This window comes from Peromyscus californicus, unplaced genomic scaffold, assembly GCF_007827085.1.
Source record: "Peromyscus californicus insignis strain IS unplaced genomic scaffold, ASM782708v3 Scaffold_8__1_contigs__length_139910024, whole genome shotgun sequence".
Classification (NCBI taxonomy): domain Eukaryota; kingdom Metazoa; phylum Chordata; class Mammalia; order Rodentia; family Cricetidae; genus Peromyscus; species Peromyscus californicus.
In genome coordinates this window covers 24,581,712-24,601,782 of record NW_026294606.1, presented here as the reverse complement: position 1 = coordinate 24,601,782, position 20,071 = coordinate 24,581,712, and the positions used below count along the sequence as shown (strand labels likewise).

The window sequence follows — 20,071 nt, the reverse complement described above, 5'->3', positions numbered from 1 at the left end:
CATATAAATGTTTTCCTGTTCATATTATCTTGTTCAGATGTACATTTATCACATAATTTGTTTTAAATATGCCAGGGTCATTTAGGAGGTTGTCTCACCTTCTACATACACAATAAAAACCTGGCTCCAACCCCACCACACTGTCTTCCTCAGACCTCTTTCAAATAGCAGATCTCTATTGAGCCTCTGAATTTCACCCCCATACTGTTCTAATCTCTGCTAGTAGAAGGATACATTTGAAAAAGTTCTCTGTCTGAGGTAGTTCATGTGCTAATGGGAAAAGCAAAAGTTAGTAGTCTGTATACATAGCTGTCAGGTAACAGTGGACATGAACATTTGGTAGCCAGGGCTATCAGTAGGTATAGCGGCAGCAGCAAACGAGAGTGAGGAAGTCAATGACATGGACATGTAAGTATCTGTTCTTGTTTATGAAGAGCACTTACTTATGAAGTGTAGATAAAACTATTTAAACTACTTTTATCTTCTGTGCAGTATTAAGAATAATTCCTAGTTTCTATATAGTTGAGATATATTGACAGAGGTGTGAACATATGTTAGCTGGCCAGATAATAAGCCCCAATTCAAACCTTCAAGTGAAATAGAAGGCCAGAAATAAATACAGTAAGAGGAAAAGAGATTCTACAAGAGATTAAAAAAACAGGATGCTCTCTGATCCATTGTGAGAGTTGAAGTAACTATAAAAAGCCCAAAACCAAATCACCCAGGTGGGGTGCGATTGCTGTTACCCTAGAAGACAAAATATAAACTCTTTAAATCAAATTACTTATGTGACTTGGAATATTTGTTGTTGATATTTAAAATTTCCCTTTCCTTCCTTAAAGTTCCTTTCATGAAAAAAGAAAGTATGAAGATTTTCAGCTAATAAAAGGAAAAGGAAATTTTTTAGGCTTGTTTAATCATCACCCTGTAGACACTTCCCTTATTCCCTCTACATGAAATACAAACAAATGAAAACAACAAGAAAAATAAAATTTTCCAAGTATGCTATCCATCTCTCTTCAAAGTCCAAAGTCTAACACCTTGTTCTATGTCAGCAACCAACATCCATGACCTAATCTTATAGAGTGTGAATATAAGGTACTGGATTGGAAGAGAAAGTTGAACATCATACTTTCACTGGGAAATTGGGGAAATAAGAAGGACTTGACCTTTGGGGTTCCTTCTGGGTGAGTGTACTCACAGATAGTGATGATCCAATGCTCAATCAGCAGATAAAATTGCCTTTTATTTCCATGGAACCATCTTGTTTCTCTTGAGCAGTAGCCAAGGTTTCTCTCTGCACAGTGTCCATTTCCCTTATGTGCTCCTCAATAGCTGTGATCACTTTGCTGGGGACAAAATTCAAGGTGCTGATGTCACCAAACACCTGTAGAGTGGTGAGAAGATGAGCAAATATTTCAATGAAATGGTCCAAAGGTACTGTCTTTTTCTTCCACTATCCCCTAGAGAAAGAGAAATTATAGCTTAGAAAACCCTATTCTCCTAACCAGAAGATTATGATTTATGGTTCATAGTCCAGTCCATTTCTAACTTTCACAATAATTTTATAATGATCTTACAAAGAAACAGAGCAAACATGAAACAAGTAAAAATACATATAGAGAGTGAATTTTCTAATCTTCTGTCCCCAAAACTATATACATCAAAAACAAGTATTGAGGTCTGGAGGGTCAGCTCATGGTTAAGAGCACTTGGTCTTGCAGAGGACCCAGGTTCAGTTCCCAGCACCCACATATGATGGCAGGGTGGCTTATGACTGTGACTACAGTTCCAAGAGATCTGATCCCCTCTTCTGGCACCCATGGGTACTGCATGCACATGGTGAACATACTTGCACACACACACAGAAAAAGCCAAGAATAAGTCCCCATCTTTGGCCTTTAATGTCTTTTCTAAGGATGAGTCTTATGGCATATTCCTGCAGCCCAGCACTCAGGACCAAGATAATGGGAATTGGAGGAGAGCCTGGGGTACACAATGAGACCATGCATCAGAAAACCTAAATCAAGGAACAATTTTAAAAATCAATATTTGCATGGTGAAATGTAGAGAAGACGAAATCTGTCTAGGAAACAGAAGTTATCAATTCTGTTGGAAGGAAGTTGTTGTCCAAAGAGGAGTTTCCAGAGACACAAGACTGCCTGGCCCTGCAGCAGAACTCCCATTTACTCAATTTAGGTTTATTCCTGGACTGTCTATCATAATCACCAATGTCACTGACTTTATTCATATGCTATACTTTGAATATATCTTGTACTATCAAGCATTATGCTGAAGGTTTGTATTCCCCCAAATGACCTCTTGATGAAAAGCCACCCATAGCAGCAGGGAAGGGAGCCATTTCTACAGATAAAATTGGCAAATTAATTAATTTCTCTGGATAGCAAAGAGGACATCTGCTTATCAGACAAACTCTTCTTTGGTATCAGGAACCATTTTCTTTCTCTAGAATAACTCTTCAATCTCTAAGAAGCTCATAAATCATGCAGCTAGCCAGTCACAATGCCTCTTTCCAGGGTAGGCAAATGGGGGGTGGTGAAATACCAGGATGAGAAATCTTACTTCTGAGAGAGTGAGCATTAGGAATGAGAAAGGATGGGATGGCCTACCACCTGGAGAAAATGTTTTCAGCCAGAACAGATTAAAAAGAGAAGGAATTTGCCTTTGGCATCCCAGTCCTTACATTCTACCAAACAGCTATGGCTGCTCCACTTTTATTTAAGCTAATAAATACCCCTCATGATTAAGGAGATATAGATTGGATATTTGGCCCTTTCCACAATTTCCTATTCCAAGTAATAACTTTTGCCCTGCCCACTCCATTTCTAAGTGTCCCATAGCCACCTGAAAGCCACCTGAAATTAAACTCTTTGCTTTCACTTTCTATCTTTTTTCTTATCTTTTGGCATAAAATAGAGCTCTCACCTCAAAGAGAGTAAAGGACAGTTTCCCTTAAGTTCCATGTGTATATGTGTGTGGTGTGCATGTATGTGGGCACACATGTGTGGAGACTAGAGTTGATGTCAGAGGTCTTCTCTGGTCTCTCTTCTTATATACTGAAGCAGGATCTCTCACTTAAGCCCAGAGCTTGCCCATTTGACTAGTCTAACTAGCCCTTTTGCTCCAGGGAGTCCCAGTCTTTGTCTTCTAAGTGCTGGGATTACAGGCAGATTGGCATTTATGTGGGTGTTGAGGACCCAAACTCTGTCTCTGTACTTCGCTCACAGTTTGGTGAAGTTTCTATAGCAATGAGGGGGGGGGAGAGAGAGAAAGACTGAGAGAGAGAGAGAGAGAGAGAGAGAGAGAGAGAGAGAGAGAGAGAGAGAGAGAGAGAGAGATCAAGGCTTTTTCCCAACACATTGGTGGAAAGGTCAGATAGGCAGGCTACAACAAACTAGAGACTCTGTGCTGTAGGTCTCAGACGCTATGTAATGAAATTCTTAGCTTTGGGCATGGTGGAAGCTAAAGGTCCCCTAAGTGCATACATTTCAAAAATTTTCCCCTTCCAGTTCTAAGTGCATAAATTTCAAAGTTTTTTCCTTAGAGTTGAGAGGATAATAGGCTAGACACAGAGAAGGACAATGAATGCTGGCTATTAAGAAGACTAAAGCTAACCCAAGAGAATTTGGTTTTGATCTGCAATATTCTAATCCTCCACAATCCTGGAGTTTGATCAGTCTATCAGCCTTGTAGAACTTTAGCAGAAGTGTGCGGCATCGTTTCCTAGGAACTTTAATTCCCAGTCTCTTGCAGTTATTGCTTTTACATATGTTCCTACATCTTTGTACATGATATTTTAACAAGGAAGTGTGCTGTGAAACATTGTGGACATCAAAGTTGTAGAGATAGATTATCTTTTCTATCATCTGGACGGCCTAACATTACAAACCACAGTTGTATTTCTGGAACTTTCCCCACGTGCCTCGAGATATTTTTAAGTGAGTCATCTGCCAATTCTGCTGGGCACTTCTGAAGTATACATTCCAAACACTGAGCTGAATGGCACTCAGTCCTCACCAGAGTTATGAGCTCCTAAATGACAGGGTCACTGCCTCCTGTCTTCTGTCATTTGCAATCACTATTTGCTGTTAAGAATTAGAACAACCACATCAACCATTGCTTTATATCCTAGGAAAGAAACAGTTGAGATGGCTTCTTGCTAAGTCTGTATGATTCCTTAAAGAGAAAAAGGTGCTTGGGTTAGAAGGACATGAAGGTGGTGGGGGTATTGTTTGCTGGAGGTTTAAGAACCCTAGCTCCTATCAGGACAATTCCTACGTAGGGTCACCGACCAGCAACTGTAGATTTCTGAATTACTCACATCCTTCTAATTGGCTCCGACAGTTACAAACACTCTGATTGCCCATGTTACAGAAAGTATCAGAATACACTTTTTTAAAGTGCTGTAGATGCACACGTGAAACACATCAAATTAACACACATATTATTAGCTGCCAGGTTTAAGGAAGAGAGAATAAAAATATAACTAATTAAAGAAATATTTTGTCGTCATTTCAGAACTAACTCAGACTGAAGATCCTTTGCTTCCATTAGCTGCAATGTGATCACAGGGAGATCTTAGGCTATTTTAGATTTGTATCAATCTCTATGGTTATTTTATTTCAAATGATTGTCCTGGCAAAATTAAGCTACAAATGCTATAGTTACATTCATTCTTTTATGGATTCTGCAGACAAATAGAAAGTAATGTCTCCAGAAAACAAACACATTATAAACACTACTTTCAAAAATTAGGAGAAAAAAAGCTGCATCAAATCAGGTATCATCTTTCAAAGGCAAAAGGGGATGGGCAATGGACCATGATACCATGATGTTTTGTTGCAAACAGTGCAATCTGATTGAGTTACAGAAAGTATGATTTCTGCGGTTGTGGAAAAAAACAAAACAAAACAAAAACAAAAAGACCAAAATGCTAGGTGGCCATTTCCTTCACTGCAATTGTATTTATGTGTGCTCATATTTCTGGTGGGTCGATATACATATAAGTGGATGCACATCACACATATACACATCTATGCATTTCATTTTCATATTCTTTGACCCAGTAAATTTACTTTCAGGATCTACTTTCTTTAAGTAATATGGGTCACAAGTGATAATAATACGTCATTGAACTCTAACTTCTACTCATCCATAAAAGTAACAACCACAAAATAATTGCATAATCTGTCAGAATCAACTTTTTCAGAGGAAACTCCGTTCCGACCTATAATGTGACTGAGGCTAAGGCCTTGGGGACCCTGATTTGAGATTCTGCAATCAAGAAGTTAGTGTTTATGATGGTGACCTAATCAAATCCAATCAGAGATACCCCCTTATGGCCACCAGGCAGTGTCTGAGGGAGAGACAGGGCCCTTGGGGACATGCAGAATTCTTCTTCAATAGTGACAGTGTGACAGTCCACTCTACCCAAGCTTCCTTCTCCATGTGCTCAAAGCAGGACTGGTCCTGCTTGGTAGAAAGAAATGTCTGTGTGTCTTAAGGCATTACTGACTAGTGCAGATCTGTGGAGAGAGTTAGCTAATTGCTTGTTGGGAGTAAGAGGAGGCATATCCCCTAGTGTGGATTGGAAAAACAAAGTTGATGTTATTTATGACAGAGTATTTCAGCCACTTCCAACTGCCCAAAATGTAAGCTACTGGTAAAGCTTCAAAGGCCATTATACTTGTAGGCTAGAAAGAAGACTTAAAGAAAAGAGGTATTCTGAATACAAATTTCAATTTCATTTTCCCTACAGGGTTCGTGCATTTACAAACCCAGTTCACTGTGTGCAGAAAGACAGCAATGTTTGGAGGCCCAGGTAAATTAATGATGATTCTGCAAGATGGGGTTCAGCAGCTATCTGCAGCACAGTAGTTCACAGAGAGGGCAAAGAGTATATTCAAATTACGGGAAATCATCAATCTCAAAAAACAGAACTGGAAAGAATATGACACTCTCTAAGTTATTGGTGGAATCAGCATCATTTTAGAAAAAGAAGGTTTGCATTCTGGCAAAGTAAATCACTCATGTGACATTTCCTCAAGTGACTGAGCAAAGGGCCCCCGCTTGCCACTCATTTTCTGGGGTTAGCCGTGGTGAACGGTGGTAGCAGTGGCTCTGCCAGCCAGCACAGCGCAGAAATCAGAAGCCATGGGACACAGTCCTTTCATTTTTGTCAAAGTGCACACTACTTGGTTGGAAAATATTCAGGGTTCTTAAGATTAAATATCTGAATATTGCTTCTGAACGAGCAGCTGTCGCTTTAAATCTACAGTCTAGTTTGTTTACTGGCTGTATTTAAATCCTTTAGAAAATGACACAAAATGGCAATAAAATCATTGTAAGTATTCTACAGGGGAATATAAATGCCCCTTGGTTACACTGTACGTATCTTTATACATAATTCTAGTTTATTTTCCTCATGATTATGTTAAATATGTAAAAAGCCTTTTCTCATAAAGGTAAAACTGCTAGATGTTTCCATGTTGTAATTCAGCATTAGTGTCAAGATTGCTTCAGAAAATAAGCCACAGTTACTATTTCATTCCTTTTAAGTGTCACTTGGCATACTGTATGTGATTTTGCACATAAAATAAACTTATATGATTTTATACCACTGTTTGGGAACTGCAAGTAATACTAAATATAATTCAGAGGATACGTTCATAAAGCTAACTGAGGCAAAGCGGCTGTGATTTTATTTTTAAAGAAGGCTTTATATGTTGTTTTATATTTTCATTAAATAATTATTTTAGACAATTATGGAAGAATCTGTCTGTCAGTGAAGATCAAGAAACTAATATTTATTAATCCTTAAAGAGAAATGATATATGTGTAGCTAGTTCTTAGTCTAATATCGACACAATGACAAAATACATCTAAATCTTGAATATTATCTCTATATGCAAATATAAGAAGATATAATTATATTTGTGGCCATCTTTTTTCCTTTATTCATGAGTGAATATTTTGATTCTTTAGGAAATTATCTCAGGCAACCTTGTCGAGAGAAGTAAGACAAAACCACACATTCTGAAAACATTTTAAACAGTAACTTTGTTACTTATGAGTTTCAAATTTACTTATAGTATTGAATTACAAAGATTTCTCTAGTACTATAATAAGTTAAGATTAATAAATTAAAGGAAATGTACACTATTTTTTCCTTTTGTTATTCTGAATATCTCTTCTGAGATCCAGTTCAAGGTAGGAAAAATAGAATTTAAAACGAATGCACTTTAATCACCATAAACATTTAATATTTTCAAAATGTGTATGGCAGATTTAACTTCCCATTTGTACAATGTTCATATTAAACATCTAACCATATATTTTAATTCACATATTAATGATAGTGTTTGGACTGTTTCAAAAACAGTTTTAGTTTACCTTTTAAAACAATTCTTACGATTTAGAATCCAGATAAGTTTGCTTATCCAGTAAAATAAGGCTACATCATTTTGGGTACACATGAACATAGCAGTAGAATAATTATCTTCTATAGGTTTTATAACTTCTGGTGACTTGGGAATTCAAAAGAAATCTAATGTTGTGTTTATTATATGTGCAAAGTATTTTCAGAAAGTTCCACCTTTTTTCTCATACTCATAAATTAAAAATATAGAGTTTATATTTTTGGTTGTGAGCCTAGCCTTTAACGGCTGAGCCATCTCTCCATAATTCTCAGGCTTTTTTCAGGAAAGCATAGCTGTAGTAAAGACAGCCTGGCCCATAGAAGTATTTTTACCTTATAATTGAAGTAGCTTTCTAAAATAAATGACTGCATTCCCTAAAAGGTGTCTAGAGGCTAATGGTTTCCTTTAAAACTTGCACAAAAACAAACCTATAGAGTATCCAGTGTTGCCAACACACATAAAAAATACACATGAAAGGCTAAACAGAGCCCAAGTGAGAGCTGCCTTGCTTGATCTTGTGAAAGACTAAACTTTTCACAGCACGTTGTGCTGACCTAATTATTGGGGAAAAATAAAAACATTATTTTGATAGGCATATACAGGTATATTTCTCAGGTACTATTTGAAGATATAAATTCATATCTATCTAACTAATTAGTAAATACATCTGCCTAAGCCTTTTCATTCAGGTCTGCCAGGACATCTTGTAAGAAACATACTCTGATACTCACCTGATAACTGCATTCTACTTTGTTTTTATAGTCTATTCCTTAATAGATTGCTTCTAATGGCGTTTAAGTTTTAGATAGAACAGAATGACAGCATTCCACGGCTTATTTGAGGTAGATAATCTGTCTTAATGAAAGGAAAAAGCCTTTCAGTACCTTATTTAAAAGAATCAATAGAAATTGCAGTTACTAAGTTTGAATCCGAAAGCCAGAACTACAAGGTGTTAGTATAGATGACATTTGTAGAAGCGTTTCGGGCAAAGCCGCTACTGTCTGCTGGCAAGTTTTTCTTTCAGCGTGTATTGTGGGTATTGTCACATAAGTATGTGCTCAAAGGACAGACTGTGCCTTCCTGTACAGGTGTTGCCCACAGAAGGTCAAGGCTCTAAATCTGAGCAATGAAAAAACCTTCTTTTTTCTACTTTTGTGTGAGCTTATTGTAAATAGTAATCTTCAGGGCCACCTAAAACTATGTAAAACAGGAACTACAAGAGTGTCTTTTTCCCTCTTCCCCTTGTAATGTCAATCAACAAAAGGAGAAGCTAATGGGGTGATTTTCTTCCCGAAAGTGCAAAATACCTACATCTCCTCATTATTACCATTTCCCTCTCTTTCTCATGCAAGTTTCTCTCTCTCTCTCTCTCTCTCTCTCTCTCTCTCTCTCTCTCTCTCTATCTCTCTCTCTCTCTCTCACACACATACACACACACAGAGCAAATTGATATTCGTAGAATATAGACATGACAAATGCTAAATACTCTGGATTGTCTTATCTGGAAGAAATTTGAATCGTACACTTCAGACTGAAAAACTCCCAATTAAGTTGGATAAAGTTTCAATTCTGCAATTCATTGGCTTCAATGAATTGAATGAGCTACACTGCTCCAAGTTCATTACTACAGGCAACCCCTCTGCCCCTGCTCCAGCCCTCTCTGTTCATGGCTCTTCGCACTGTGGGCACTGGGTTTCTTGCCCGTCAAAACACCGACAGCTGAGTAAAACCCATCTTTTCATAAAATTGAGTTTGGGTTTTTCCTTTCCTCCTTCCTTCTCCTGCTGTTTTCTATCAGCAGAACGCTAATATTAATTGGTTAATCTGTTATTTAGGCAAGTATTAATATTCTCATTTTGCAGGCAAGGAATCAGGCTTCCTGCTGCGTATCCCCTGGCCCTGGGTAAGGAGCTCTTCAGATGGGAGATTCAAAGTAGGTGAGGTTGGCCTCCTGAGACCCACGTTGCTTGCCGGAAGCCTCCAGGAGGGCTGAGCCGGGCCTCCTTAGATCGCCGAGTTCCTGGCTCCCAGTTCTCCACTCAGACCACCAGGCGACACCGCCTCTAATGACAAAAATCCATTTTCCCATTCCACCCCAACGAATGCTCCAAGGACTTTCTTAATTGCGACTGCTACCCTGGGAACAGGAAGCTTATTTGTAACTTGATGAATCTCCACCAGGCTTGCCTGGGTTTCTAGGTTTTGCGGCACTAAAAAACTTTCCAGTAACTTTGTGCGAACAGTATCTGAAGATCACACTACCTACAGAACAAAGAGATAAAACATTTCTCAGTAGAAACCCAGTGAAATACATGAATCCAGAGAGGTTGGGAAAAACCGCATAGAGAGAAGGGCGTTGAATGGAGGCCCTGGCCACTGCTCCACGCTGAAGGATGCACAAAGCAAAACACAAAGGACAGCCAAAGAACTGTATCCTCCTAGGGCACAAGCCCGTGTGAAAAACGCCACTAACAAGCTGTCAATAGAAAGTCCATTTCGTACTAAGGGATTCTGACCTCTTCTGTGCAAAACTATTCTTTTCAAAAAGCATACCTTTCCATGTAAACAGAGACCTGAAAATAATCGTTTACATGCCAAACGGCTAAGGTTTAATTGGGATTTTTTTTAATGGGAAAAGATTAATATCTGACCTGTACATCTTATCAAATTTAGGAAGATTTAGAAGTCACACTAACACACAAATCATAGCTGCGTCAATACTTGGGACCTGGGTAACTAGAGAACTTCCTTCAAAATCCACCATAAAACCTTTAAGGGTGAAGATCAAGATGCAGCGTTGGACCCAAACTTCATCAGTTTCCATTTTGGATTAAAGGTCCTATCTGTTTTGTAAATGAATTCATCTCAGGCTCTGTGGACTTTTTCTTTCCATATACAGAATATCTGACCAGAATATGACCTTAGTTTACCCACATCTGTAAGTAGGTCTATATCTTACCTAGGCTCAGGCTTCCCTAAAGGCTATAATGATAAGGACCCCATGGTATGAAATGTCCATTGGTAGCAAGTTTGGAATCCAGGAATTCGGGAAAACTTCATGGATTTCCTAGAGAGCCAATTCAGTATCTAACAGAGAGAATCCAAGTCAGGATGATGCTCTGGCTGTTTAGGAACCACCACTTTGAGTGCTCAAAAGATGGGCTGCAAAGATGCCTCAGTGATTAAGAGCACTGGCTGCTCTTCCAGAGGACTCGAGTTCAATTCCCAGCATCCACATGACATTCACAACTGTCTGTAAGTCCAGTTCCAGGGGACCCGACACCCATGGCAAAACACCAATGCACATAAAGTAAAAATAAATTAATTAAAGAAAACACAAACAAAAACAAAACTCGAGAGACCTTTCTCTAAGTCTAAAGTGTAGTCTACCTCTTTGTTGATGTTTGAAATTTCTTAATATCTTGAAAAACATGAGTTGGGTTTTCCATTAAGACTTCAAAAGACCAGTTTCAAATCCCTTTCAATTTCAGGCTTTATAGCTCCCAAGATCAATAGCAAACTGAGCAGGGCTGGAGCTGTAGGCTAGTATATTTCTAGAAGGATTTGATTCCCAGCCTGGGAGGCATAGAGGGAGTGATGGGGAGTAAGACTGCCAGAAGTGGAGAAAGAGGGGAGGCAGGGAAGGAAAGACAGAGAGGAGGGAGAAGGAACACCGAAGGGGGAGGAAGAGAAGGAAAGGAAGAAGGAGGGGGAGGAGGGAGGGAGATAAAGAGGGAAGGGTTCAAAATGGGCTTGGCAGCATCCCATGAGCTCAGAAGAGAGAAAAAGAGGGTGGGAAGGTTATGAACAGCAGGGCAGGTACTGTGGGTAAATTTGCTTACTCCTCAATTAGCTCCAGGATTCTGTCTCCTAGGAGACCCAAACTCATCCCAGGAGTAAGTATGGAAATGATAAAGAATAAAATCCAATACTCACTGTAAGCATTAGAAAAAAAAAAAAACACAAGGAGGATATTTCTTTGTGGAATGAATGTCTTGGGATACAGAGCAAGTAAAGCCTACATGGGTATATCAAACACATACCTAAGAGAAGGCAAGAACCAGTGCATGTTCTGTGGCCTGAATAAACAGTGTGGGGAGGGGGGTGTTGTTAGGATTTCATCTGTGCAAAAGAACTAGCAATTATCCGGCTGCATGTCCACCACTCCCCCTTGTCATAGGCAAGCTGCGAAAATAAAAAGAGGAAGAGGCAGACAGCTCTAGTGCCTACCTCCCGACCGTTCAGTCCTTCCAGAAGCTTGTTCAGTGTTTTAGTATAAAATTATCAATATTGGTAAAAATGTTTACAGATTGAATGCATTTGATTGTATAAGATCCATAATGCTTTGTGATCCTTATTGTACTTCTTGAAAAAGAGCTAAAAGTACTTTGCAGATGTTATCTCATTAATCTCCCCCAAATCCCCGTGAGCCAGGTAGCATAAGTATGCATAACCCAGTTTTCTAGATCAGGAAATAGGCAGAGTAGTGAGAAATGACTAAGCCAAGGTTATGAAGCGAAAGAACGAGAGAGGAAACAGAAGAACTCTGGTGGTGACTGTGCTCAGGAGGCCAGGACACCCCCCCTCCTGACTTTCCACCCAGGCACCAGGAGATATACAACATGTTAGAGCAGAAAGTCTACCTTAGCATCCTCACAGTTAATGCTATTCCAGTGCAAGTAGCACTTGCATATTTACTTACACTTCTGCAAATTTAAAAACTGAAGTCACATCAGTTCATTCTGTTAAGAGAAAAATAAAAGGCTCCTACGGTAAATGTTTCAGAAGCCAAAAAGGATCATACAGGATAAGTGAGGAGAACAGCCGGGGCCAGATTCTTCAAAATCACATCAGAGGCAATGGGCACCCACCGGTTCACCTGCTGCCTCGTGTACTGAAATGCACCCACTCCCTTCTCTTAAGTCATGGGGAGGGAGAGAGGGAGAAGGGCTGGCTGCCTGGAATGTGCCTGTGGTGGGAGTCCTCGGGTTCGAATTATACTGGATCCTAGCTGCAATACTGGGCTCCAAACAACTTGAAATTTCTTCCAAGATATAGGAAAGGTTTTTATTTTTCTTGTTTGTTTGATTTTTTTCCCATCAGTTTCACAACAAAAATAGTGGTGGCCGGATTCAAAGGCAGTGGGACAGGCAGATGCTTCAGTTTCAGCCAGCTGCTCCCTGGGCACAGTTGGGTGACATGCAGGCTGGGTAGCTGCTGGCTTTTCCTTCTTAGCCTTCATTTCCATTCTGAGGTCCCCTCAGACTCCAGATGAAGTAATGCCTATGTGAAGGCAGTGCAGCCCCAGAATTCAACTCACTGTATGATTCTACAAATCTGATACAACATGAGTTTTTAAATTCAAAATCAGTTGTCTGAAAAACGAACACATTCCAAGAGAAAATGTGACTTTGAGATCTTTCCCGGATGATATTTTCAAAACATTCTTAAAGATTCAGAGACGGGGTGCTTCTCTGGATTTTTATAATTTTTCGTCAGACAGAAATGGAACATCAGCATCTCTTTGAAGGACTGTGCACATCTGAAGTTTGGACTCACAGTATTCGTCCACCAACCTACTGATGTTGGTAAGTATTACCTAACTAAAGCTGATGCGGGTAGAATTCTGAATTATTCTGTTTGATTTTTCCTGGTCTATCTCCCCCCAATATAGTTACAAACAGGAACCTTTGTTTCCTTTATGTCCTGTCCTTATGTAGGCAAAAACTAAAATACAGCTCCAAACCTGTTATAGTATTACAGATACTAGTTACCATCTATGTTCCCAGTGATGCTGATGTGTTTGACATTAAGTGTAAATCGCACACATTTAAGCATGCACATATATATATATATATATATATATATATATATATATAAACAAATTATAACATACAGAACATTTACCTCCAAACATTTCCATACATACATACCTCAATGATGGCGCCATCTGGGAGCCTGAGAAAATGGCGATACAGTTCTTGAAACCCACTGGGATAAACAGTGTATATGGATATGTGGGAAGTAACCCCTCCTGGACCAACTGAGGATGCAGATATTTCATCCTGATGGTGGGGGCCACAGCTGGAGCCACTGGACTTGGTGTTATTGCTTTTGCACAAGTAATCGTGCACTGCCACCTAGTGAGACCCAGAGAGCCCCCAGGTCCCCCAAACCCAGAAAAAAAAAAAAACAGAAAAAAGTAATTAACATTTGGCAAGAACGTAGGCAACTTTAAATCATTTTACACTAAATCTGAAAGTCTGCTGTCTGCAGTTCTTGCAGTCCGCTCCATGCTCCATGCGCATTTTTATGGCATATATCTAAATAGCGAAGACAGACAAATCCCCGGTGTGTGCTCCACAAAGTTAATTCTCCACAGATGAAGTTGTAATTGGCTTCCATTTTAACCCAGAGCAGAAAGATCAAGCATCCTGTGACAATGACAGTGTAGATTGAAAAACAAATATGTTTACAAATGGTTTTAAGAATGGCTTTGCTTGCTTTCTTATCCAAAAGAAAGGTTTGCTCTTTCCACTTACCTGTGCCGTGCTGTGTGCGTGCCAGGCTTCTCATATCACTAAACCAAGGGGCCAGATACATCCCATAGACATTTCCTGCAGCACACAGGGCAGGATTTTGTACACTGTCTGCACTGACCACCAAGTTTCTTCCTGGCAATCCTGAACTTGGTCCTTACTGGAATAAGAAGCCTCATTTTTAAGAAGCTTTTTCAGGTGACAAGTTCACTATCTAATGCAACGCACCCTGTGTTTTGTATTAGCATTAAATTAAATTAATTGAATTATAATGCTCTTGAAAAGACACACCTGCATTGATTGTTTAAAACATTGCCAATGAAAATTTGACCCCGCCACCTTAAAACTTGTGTGTGGCTAATAAAACTTCTGATTTCCTTTTTTTTTTCTTTTGTCTTTCTCTTCAGTTCCTGAGCTAGACTGATGCTCTCTACAATTCCACATTTTCTTATTCCAAGATGTCCATATTTTTAGAACTTGGCCAAGTTTTCAATGGATTCTCTCTTTACTAGCTTTTTTGCTGAGACAGAAAGCATTTATTTAATGATCCAGAAAGCCCACTTCAAACATAAACCAAATGTTAATGCCTCTTAAATATTTCCTTACAAATACTGCAAATCTTCAAGAATTTGGAAAGATTTAATAATAGAAAAGAAAATCCTGCCCAATGAGTACTTAATATGTCTGAAATTGAAAAAAAAAAACTCTTAAAATTTTAGCCAATGAAAACTTTTTTGAAAAAAAAAAAAGGTATAATTAAAATCTGGATGGGCAGAAGAAAAAAATCATAATTTTTTTGAAAATATTTGAAGGACCAAAAAGACAGGGGTCTAATGTGATTAAAAACAGAGGTTTCGAATCAATGCAAGCATGCTTAAGTAACTCATTGGCTTGCAGGATTTATAGGAACATAGGCTTGTGTGAACTTTAAATAAATTTGATAGTGACAAGTATATACAAGAGACTTTCTTTCCAGAAAAAGACCAAATTCAGTGGGGTTTTTGTTTGTCGTTTTTTGTTTTTTGCAATCAGTATAATTGTCTACCGATCAGGTGAAGAAAATGTGGTATAGAGACTTCATGAAATACTATAAAGCTTTATAAAAATCCTGTCATTCTTCATCAACATGGATTGTGGCTGACATTAAATGAGCCAGCACAGAGAAGGAAAATACTACATGGTCCCACTCATCTGTCGCATCTAATAAAGGCTGACATCATAGTTTTAGAGAGAAGACTCCTGGTTGCCAGATGAGCTAATAGGGAGTGATTGATCAATAGGCAAAGAGTTAGATGGCAGGAATAAGTAAGTGCTAGTGAAACCTAATACACAATTGGTTGAAAATAGTTCAAATTTATGTGATGAATATCTCAAACGATGAAGAAACCATAAGCGTATAAGATGACTGATCAGGTAAACACCTTGATTGGACAATTATAGAATATCTAGATATTTTGAAACAATATCTATCACTCCTCAACTTGTGTGGTCACTATGCTTCTATTACAGATGACAACAAAATAGTCCTGGTGGGATTGTCACGGGCATGGACACTTCGAAGGTGCTTCCGGCACAGGCATGGTCCTGATAAAGTCATTGAGAGGCAAAGTGCCTAGCGAAGGGTCCTGTGACACAGTTATGAGAAGTTATGAGGCCAGAAGGTCATTTGGTGTGAAGATTTCAGATTCTAGGTTAAGACAGCTTGAATATAAGCCATAAACAGGGTACAAGTGGCAGACGTGAAGTCAAGTGCAATGGACTCACACCTGGAGTGTGTAATGCTAGCCCACTTAGACGAGAGAAAAAAGAGACGAAAGTCTTATCAACCACAACAGGTAAGATGAATATGCTTCTCCAACAGAGGAAGCAGAAAAGTTTGACCTGGAAGGCACACACATACATACATCAATACATGCATGCATCCATATTCATATAGAAAACCACATTCCTGAGCATGCCCAATTTAAGGACACCATTTAAGAAAGAATGATGGTAGAGATATTTGTGGGCATGCTTAGCTCAAAGTCATGGACCACATATTTAGAAGCTAAAGTGGTGAACAGGAATGCATCTGGGCGTGTGCAATCTCAACTGTAAGTTGTGTTTCAGTACAGGGATTGATCATTAAGACGCCCACCTCACCTGGTAGTACCAAAAGTTATGGATCATAAAGGTGAACTAACTAACAACTTGTGGTAGAATCACAAATGGACAGGCAGCATGTAGGACCAACTACAAGAGAGGCTTGCGTCCATCTCACATGATGTAGGCATTAGGACAGACAGAGTAAATAGACATAGCTATCTATTTCTGAGAGTCAGGAGGGGTGGGATGCTAACTAGACATCGGAACGAGGTTTCTAACAAGCAGGCAGGTATGGGGAAGGGCAACAATCAAATCGGCACAACGTGTGTCTAAAGGAGAAATTTGCTAAACTACATCAGAACTGTGGCCACTTTTATGGTAACAAACAGCATAGTGTACAATTAATTCTGAATCTGCTGCTAGCCTGGTGATGATATCACCCAACCACATGCTTCCTGTTAGATAGGGTCACTTGTAGAGCCTGGGAATGGGGGCTGCATCAGAACTGAAGTCGTCTGGCTGCCCACCCTGTGTACCCAGCTCCAGGTCAAGCTTTCCATAGGTCTCTCCTCGTCTTTAGAATTAGTCCATTTCTGGTGGTTCCCAGAATCTGGGTGTAAAATGTTTAATTCTAAGCCATTCAGGAAACACGAAAAATGATATAAGTAGGTTTGCCATGATATGGAGAACTATAGAATTGCCATACCTACCACAAAATATTGATGAGAGAGAAGTTATTGGGCAGCACTTATGACTTTGAAAATGGAGCCTCTGTGTTTTGGAAATGCAACATTAAACATTAAGCAAAGCTGTGATGCTCCCTTGGATAATAGCTACTTATTTCAAGAAAATGGGAGTACGTGTAACAGTTATTCTTGTTTGAGGAGCTGATTTCTTCCACCCTGCAAGGGATCTACACAGTTTAATGTGAAGGGTACACACACACACACACACACCGCACACACACACACACACACACACACACACACACACACACACACATGCTTTTGCAAGTCCCTTTTCACTTCAGTATGCTTGCCCATCTTCCTCTCTTTTTTTTGATCACACCTAATCTGAGGAATGAGAGGGAAGAGTTGACCTCTACCCAGAGACATCTTTGGCTGACACTGAAATATATCTAAGAGGAAAGTAGGTGGTGAGGAACAAGTTGAAATATAAGTCAATATTACTTAGTGACAGGCCTTACACATGTACTATATATACATATATATACACATATGTATGTATGTATACATGTATATGTAGATACATATCTATTAACATGTACAAGGCTGTATAGTTGATAGTATTATAGACAAAGCAACTGAGGAATGTTAAGTAATTTTCTCAAAGGCACAAGCGTGATGGGGTGACTGAGGCATTGTCTTCGTTCATTTATCTCATACCTCCTTGTACTTCTGATCTCAGTCTTCGAGCTTTGCTTACTCTTTCTCTGGTGAATCCGAGTGTTGAGATCAGCCTCTGCCCTACTCTAAGTTGCTCTGGATTATATAAAACAGGCTTTCAAGGCTGAGCTTTGCCATAGGAGATGCCATTAGATAAGAAACTGTTGGCTTTACTCTGAAGGAGAAGGATGACAGCGATCCAGAAACAACTCTGTCTGCCTGGCATCACCCACACAGTGCAGACTGATAAGTGTTTGTTCCTGGGCAGAGAGAAGGAGCCACCTTATACATTTGAGAGTATGAACTGAGACCATAAGGGCACATGGGTGTACTCAAACCATATAAGAGAAACAAGAATTTATCAGACACAACAGAGCAACCAAGAAATGGATATAACTCCCTCACCTGGACCATATAAAGTGATGGTCACCTAATATCATGATAGCATGGTCCTATACCAACCTCTCATCTGATACCTGGTGTGCATGTGTGCATCAAGGACAAGCAGAGTATTTCTCAGCTTTAGCTCAGCTCTGTTCCCCGCTGTTGACGCAGCCTACTCAATAGCCTTCCTGTCTAATGGTTCACCCATCTAGATCTGGACTTGAATCCACAATCCTTGTTCTCAGACTCCAGCTCAGCATTTCTCCTCATACCTGGCCTCTACAGCTTCACTCTCAAATCCAGACTCCAGTGGCTCCATCCCAGGAGTGTCCTGATTCCTTGTCTCATCCATACCTATCTCAGCCCATTTCTGCATCTCTCTGAACTCTGCCACAACCTCTTGAACTTGTATTCTTTCTGTAACCCTATAGGTGCATGTTGATATACACATGTTTGCTGTGTGCTGTGTCATATGAGAGCTAATATTAGCAATAACACTTGGAAAAGAGCCTGATTCACCTTGGCCAGCTTATCAGGTATATGGGATTATACAACAAACAGTTGCCATTACCATTGCCACTGCTTAACCTTGTGAATTTATTATTGTTCAGTAAGTTCTGGCATTGTGAAAAGAGGCAAAAATGTGTCTCTTTTCCTCATGTGTCATAATTATGACACTTGGGGAAACAGAGGAGTGTCCCTTGATCATTCTCTCTTAGGTTTTGGAGTGAGGTTGTCCCTAGAACCCTGTCTCTTCTACATGACCATATCTAGTTTAGCAAGAGCACCCTTGTACCCTGTGCTCCTGATGTCCATGGCAAGTCTTTTTACCAAGTAACAAAATAGTGCCCATCTTCCATATAGCTCTCTGTAATGAGGCAGAAACTTTTATTCCCTTTGCATTACTTCCTAAGGCTGCACCCTCACTGTCTCAAACAGTTTGTGTGAGATATAACATACAAGCCCCCTGAGACTCAACCATAAGCATTCAGACTGAATCCAGGCATGTCTGACTAAAGCCCATGAACTTAGGATTACACTGTGATTCAACGTTTGAACACGCCAATGAACATACTGTTGTGTTTTTTCCTTAAAATGCAGCCACAGGATGGGGACTTGCTGGACATGATACTAGAGCCTGGATTTTCCTTTCAGGTCAGCACTCATATGGAGCATTCTGAATTTTCCATGCTGGGTCCTTGTGGAAACATACAAATGTAAATGTAACATTCAAATGTCTAATGTCCATCCCTTTGACTGACATCCCATTGGGGTGCTCAAGGTTCTTTGGAGATAAACTAGGAAAGACACTGGACCACATTGCTCTCTGTGTTTGGGCCACAGAGGTTTCCCAAAGCAGCTGTGCTCTTCCCCAGAGTTTGCAGTGAATCATGGGATGCTAGGGATACTAGAGGCAGGAAGAGGAACAAATCTCAAGGTGGAGTCACCTCACCTTCGGGAAGCAAGACACAGACAAAGGGGGAAAAATCCAGTCCACCTTTCAGAAGTAGTTAAAGGAACTGAGACAGACTTTCTCCACTGAAGAGAGTGTTTTCAGTTACCTGCTGAGGTATTAAGCTTTTTCACATGGACTGTGAAAACACCCTACCCTGCAGGTAATTGCTGCATTTTCTAACTTACAAAGAACAGCCTCCAGCAATGAGGGATGCTTGGCTTTAAGACTGTAAAATCTCCCCAGGGTTAGCAAAGTAGGGCAAGGGAGGAAAAAAATGTTTTATAACAGAGACAGAACCGGAAGAGCAGCTGATCAGAGGCGGATACAGAGGAGGAGAGAGATGAAGAAATGACTTTTTTTCTCCAGATCATCCAGTTCTTTCCGAGCAATCTGTGTACATATACGTGAACACAATTTCCCTGTAACTCTCTTCTCCTGACTCCCAAATCTGTGCCCTTAAATCTGGCTGCTGAGAAACAAAGTGTGTGGCAAAGTGACCCGAGTGATATTTTCTCTCCAAACCGAAAGCCCATATGTAATATTTCCCAATTAAATTTTATTTCAGGCCACAGAGGCAATCCAAATAGAGGGCTGGAAAGACCTGCTAAAGCAAATGCCACACAACCTAGATAGTTATAGCTAGTGTAAGTGAAAGGGAAAAGAGATGGAAAGCAGGAAGCAGGACATGATTTTCCTCTAAACTGCATTTTCTACACTTGCTTTTGCTCTTCGTTTTTGAATTGAGTAAGGGCTAAGCTACTT

The 20,071-nt window shown here is 39.7% G+C and overlaps 1 protein-coding gene across 1 annotated transcript in view; it reads right to left on the bottom strand.

The window, feature by feature from the left end:
- Nucleotides 1-1,225: 1,225 nt before the first annotated feature.
- LOC128103813 (uncharacterized) overlaps nt 1,226-20,071 on the bottom strand; it is a gene marked incomplete at its 5' end in the record, with an annotated part of 276,502 nt that continues 257,656 nt past the window's right edge. The window contains 2 exons of the mRNA XM_052728456.1: nt 1,226-1,387; nt 13,373-13,579. Coding sequence (XP_052584416.1) covers nt 1,226-1,387; nt 13,373-13,579 — 369 coding nt within the window. The remainder of the gene's footprint in view (nt 1,388-13,372; nt 13,580-20,071) is intronic.